The 5,450-nt window shown below is 41.2% G+C and overlaps 1 protein-coding gene across 1 annotated transcript in view; it reads left to right on the top strand.

Annotated features, from left to right (window-relative positions):
- LOC104987503 (tripartite motif-containing protein 43B-like) overlaps positions 1-4,371 on the top strand; it is a 35,051-nt gene extending 30,680 nt beyond the window's left edge. Inside the window, 1 exon segment of the mRNA XM_010838475.1 lies at positions 3,893-4,371. Within this exon segment, the coding sequence (XP_010836777.1) occupies positions 3,893-4,371 (479 nt within the window).
- The last annotated feature ends 1,079 nt before the right edge of the window (positions 4,372-5,450 follow it).

The raw sequence follows: 5,450 nt of genomic DNA, 5'->3' as shown, positions 1-5,450 counted from the left end.
TCCAGTATCGTGCATCGAACCTGGACTGGCATCTCGTTTCATACATGATATTTTACATGTTTCAATGCCATTCTCCCAAATCTTCCCACCCTCTCCCTCTCCCACTGTTTATGGGGTACTTGAGGCAAGAATACTAAAGTGCTTTGCCATTCCCTTCTCCAGTGGATCACGTTTTTTCAGAATTCTCCACCATGACTCGTGGTGGCCCTGCAAGGTATTACTCATAGCTTCCTTGAGTTACACAAAGCTGTGATCCATCCATGTAATCAATGCAAGAAGGTAAAGTGTTTCTGAGGAGGTTTTGCAAATAGCTAAGAAAAGCAGAGAAGGGAAAGGCAATGGAGAAAGGGAAAGATATTCCCAACTGAATGCAGAGTTCCAGAGAATGGCAAGGAGAGATAAGAAAGCCTTCTTAAGTGAACAATGCAAAGAGACAGAGGAAAACAATAGAATGGGAAAAACTAGAGATCTCTTCAAGAAAATTAAGGATACCAAGGGACCATTTCATGCAAAGATGGACCCAATAAAGGACAGAAATGGCTAGGTTTTATCGTTATGCTTATAAACCATTTGATTTGATTTTTTTTGTGGATGATTTGTGCTATTTATTAGAACTTTCTGGGTTTTTTTGCAGTTAGTGTTAGTATAATTTTTTGAAAAGATTATGCTTTCTTCACTAGATTCCTTTTACCTTTATTTTATTTTATTTTTATTTTTTAAACTTTATTGGGTTAGGATTGACAAATAATCATTGTGTGTATTTAAGACATAAAAGCATGATATTTTGATATACCTATACATTGTGAAATGATGCCCATGTTCATCCATAATCCCCTGTCTTTACCTTTATGTGTATGGTGAGAACACTTAAGATTTAGCAAATTGCAAGTATAAAATGCATTATTAACTGTAATCACCATGCTGTGGATTAGATCTCCAGCATATAGTTAGGACAGTCTGTTTCACCTTTATTTTAAAAAATCCATTTTCACATACACAGAGGTGTATTTCTGAGCTCTTTGTTTTTGTGCCATCGATTTAGCTATTTCTTTGCACATCAACACCACTGAGTTGTGATTACTGTGGCTTTAAGTAAGTTTTGACATTAGGTAGTGTTACTCCTCCAATTATGTTCTTTGCAGTAACACAATAATATATTGTCATTGGGAGTCACGTTCTATAAATGTCCATTAGGGCAAGTTGGTTTATAGTGTTGTCTTGTCCTTCATGATCTTCTATTTAATCTATGGATCAATTTGATCTATTGGTCTATCAATCTATGGATTTCAGTGTTCAAAGAGATGTTAAAATATCTATTGAAATCTCAGGTTACAATTTTCGTTTCTCTTGGCAGTTCTATCGATTTTAGCCCTATGTAATGTGAATCTCTCTTATTAGGTGCATGAACACTTAGGTTTCTTAAGTCCTCTTGATTATTTAATCCCTTTATCACTTTGAGATGACCTGGTAATAATGTTTTTATTCTGAAATTTATTGTTTCTAATATTAATATAGGCATTCCTGTTCTTCTTAAAATAGTGTTAACATGTATGACTATTTAGTTGTTTTAATTTAGCCAATTTGTGTATCTATATTTTGAGTTTTTAGACAACATATAGTTGTACCTTGTTTTTTATCTATCAGAAGACATTTGCCTTTAACTGGAATGGTCCCACCACTTATATTAAATATGATTATTGATATGGTCAGAGAAGGAAATGGCAACCCACTCCAGTACTCTTGCCTAGAAAATTCCATGGATGGAGGAGCCTGGTGGGCTACAGTCCATGGGGTCATGAAGAGTCGGACAGGACTGAGCGACTTCATGACTTCACAACTATCAGTTAGTCTATCATTGCTGCTATTTTTTACTGTTTTCCCACATGTTGTCCCCCTTTCTTCTCTCTTCTTGTCTTTATAACATATTGTTTATGATTCCGTTTCGTCAGCTTTGTTGGCTCATTAGTTGTAACCCACAATTTAAACTTATTTTAGTTGTTTGTAAAAAGTTTATAATATATATCTTTAATTAATCATAATCTATATATATGTGATATCTCACTTCACAAATACTAAAATAACCATATTTTATGTTTAAATAAATATACATATATGTATGTCTCCTTCTAAACTCTGTAATATGTTTGTCATATATTTTACATTTATATAGATAGTAAAAGGTTCATAATATTGTGACGTTTTTAATAATTGTCATATTGCTATTTTATTATCATGTTTTTATTTTCAACATATAATCCATTATCTTCAAGAGTTTCAAATAGCAAAATAAAGCCTTATGTATTTACCCACATAATTATAATTTCTGGTGCTCTCCATTTTTGTGTTTATTTTCTTTGTTATGTGCTTATACATCTAAAAACCATGATTTCTTGCAGTTTTGGTATCATGCAAGAAGAAAAACCTAGTCTCTATTTCTCCATTTTAAGAGGTAGAAGTCTCCCTTTGTGTAACTTTTGTGAGCAGTAGTAAAAACTTTATAATGAAAAGAAAATGGATTCTCTATTAATTTTCTTTTACTACAGTTTTAGTGTTTTAAAAGTTAACTGCTTCTGGATTGCTAGTGAAAATATCTTACCTTGCTTATTTGGGACATGAACACTTGAGAACATATTAAATTAAGATGCACCAGTGGGAGACTGGAAAACATTGTGATTGTTAACAATGACTTCTATCTAGGTGATATTATTACAAACAAATGTGCAGCTATGTATTTTGAAAAACATATGGAAAAATGCGTTTATTTTACTTTATTGTTTTATATAATCCCATTGTCTCTGAAAAAAATTAATATTGAACATTTAACTGTAAATGCGCCAGAGTTTTGAGGTCACTGAAACACTTCTTACTTCTTTTTCATGTTTTAAATAAAGCTAATTTTCCCAAACAGTTTAAGTTTACAGCAAAACTGAGCGAAGTAAGGGGATTCTGATATACCCCCTCCCTCACACATGCATAGCCTCCCCCACAAGCAAAATCCTGCAGCAAAGCAGAACCTTTGTGGCCTTTGCAGACTGCCTTCCCTCGCTTATTCATATACAATCAGGCTTCCTTTCTGTCTCCCTGTGGTTTGATAGCTCCTTTCTTTTGAGCACTGAGTAACATTTCGGGGTCTGGATGTGCCATGGTTTACTCATCCCTTCACCTAGTGAGGGACGTCTTGGTTGCTCCTATGTTTTCACAATTATGAACAAAGTTGCTACAGACGTCTGTGTACATGTTTTGGGTAAGCAGACATTTTCTACATCCTTGTGCAAATAACAAAGAGTGAGACTGCTGGACAAACACATGTTTAGATTTGGCAGAACTGCCAAAGTTTATTCCTAAGTGTCTGTGCCATTGTGCATAGCCAACAGCAATAAATGAGTTTCTGTTACTCCACATCCTTGTTGGCATGTTTTCTACTCCTTTATATTTTGCATGGCAGTCAGCAGTTGTTGGTACATGTTTATTTGAAGAAATAAATTTAAACAAACAGCATGATATTCAGAGTTGAAAGCAAACAAATAAACAGGAAACCCCAGCTGTATTTATCTCAGAGGAAAAGGGCCAGTGCTAGGAGCACACTAGGGCTTCTCAGGAGGCTCAAGAGTTAAAGACTCTGCCTGCCAACGCGAGACACAGAAGACACGCCGGTAGGACGCGGGGTAGATGCTTGACCAGGGACAATCCACTGGAGGAGGAGACGGCAGTCCCCTCCGGAATTCTTGCGTGGAAGATTCCATGGACAGAGGAGCCTGGCGGGTTGCAGTCGTCCTCGGGGTCCCCAGGAGGAGGAGAAACTGAGCACACACAGGAGCTCCGGAGCTTCCCTGTCCACGGCCGGCTGCGCCTGGCCTGGGAGGTCCTGTAGCCCCGGGGATCCTCCTCTCAGGTCGCCCTGGACACAGAAGTCCCCCGCGGCCTCGCTCCGCGCACGGGGCCCTCGGCGTCCTTGCCCGCGGAGCCGGAGGTGAGGTCGCGGCCACAAAAGTCCGCGAATCTCCTCTGGGGCTTCGTGGCCCGGCGCGCCCCGTTTCCAGCACAGGGCCCGCAGATCCCGGTTTTCTGACCGCCTCCCTCCCGCGACAGCATCCCCGGGGCCGCAGGCCTCCTCGGCGCCACCAGGTACTAGTGGACAGAAGGAGCCCGGGTCCTGTGAGGAAGCCGCCGTCTCCCACCCAGGGCTCGGTCAGCTCTCCGTCGCCCTCCGCGGCCTCCTCACTCCCTGCACGGCTTCCGCGGCAAGGAGCCGGACACCTCCCGCAGACCGGCCGGGGTCCGGCTCCCCGCGCGCCTTCACGTGTCCTCCAGGGCTCCGGCGCCGCGCACCCCGCTCTCCGCCTCGGCGCTCTCCCGGCGGCGGCCTCGTGATGGCTCAGAGCTCAGATCCGCGGCCGCACAGATTCTGGAGACACGCCTCTCTCTGGGAATGGACAGACTCCTTCCAGAAAGGATGGAGAACCAGGGACAGACTCTAAGCTCACAAGAGCTCTATCCCCAACAGTGACACGGAAGCAGAGGCGGGGCTGAGGTCGGGGGTCTCCATCCCTTCAGGGTCAGAGGGTCCCCAGGGCCGCCCCTGCTCTTGCTCCCGCCCATGGGGCCGCGGAATTCTGAGCTGTAGGGCTTCAGTCTAGGGCCATGAGGCCTTTGTATACTATCTTTGATTCAATATTTTTCTGTAGCACCACTTACATTTTTTTTTTCTAGATAACGTTTGTATTTTTTATTCCTATTGTTTTTGTTCAAAGCCGAATCCCTTGATATTTTAAACGATAATACAAGAAAAGGTGAAAACGTTGTTTCTAAATTAAACAGATAATTTAGAAACTAAGCTAAATAACCACTGCACTAAGGTGGTTGTCATTTTTCTGGGCACTGGCAATGAGAGTTTCAAGGAGACAGGGCAGAGAAATTGGGAACACTGGGTCACAGCCGGGGAAGGGAAGGCCTGGGACACACACCTGGATCTGTACACTGTCCTGCCCATTAACTTCTGTGACTGACTGTTCCCCCTCTCCTGCCTCATTCTCATTACTACTTTCACTTCATCTTGGCTCCTGTATCAGTCACCCTTTGTATATTGTGACCCTACATATGCTTTGCATGGCTCTCTCAAAGATAATGCTTTCTATTACTGATTACAGTTACTGCTCCATCTTCAAGAATGAAATACTATAAAGTCAAGAACTGTAACTTTTAGGCTTGTACCCTTGCAACAAAACATGCTTAGAAAATCTGTTCAATCTTCAAGGATAGAATGACATACTATAAAGTCAACAATTGTAATTTTAGGTTTTTTATCCTCTATAAACTGTGGGAAATTCTGAAAGAGATGGAAATACCAGACCACCTGATCTGCCTGTTGAGAAATCTGTATGCAGGTCAGGAAGCAACATTTAGAACTGGACATGGAACAACAGACTGGTTCCAAATAAGAAAAGGAGTAC

Source organism: Bison bison, unplaced genomic scaffold, assembly GCF_000754665.1.
Source record: "Bison bison bison isolate TAMUID 2011002044 unplaced genomic scaffold, Bison_UMD1.0 scf7180017864096, whole genome shotgun sequence".
NCBI classification, from domain to species: Eukaryota; Metazoa; Chordata; class Mammalia; order Artiodactyla; family Bovidae; genus Bison; species Bison bison.
This window is presented reverse-complemented; position numbering and strand designations above follow the sequence as displayed.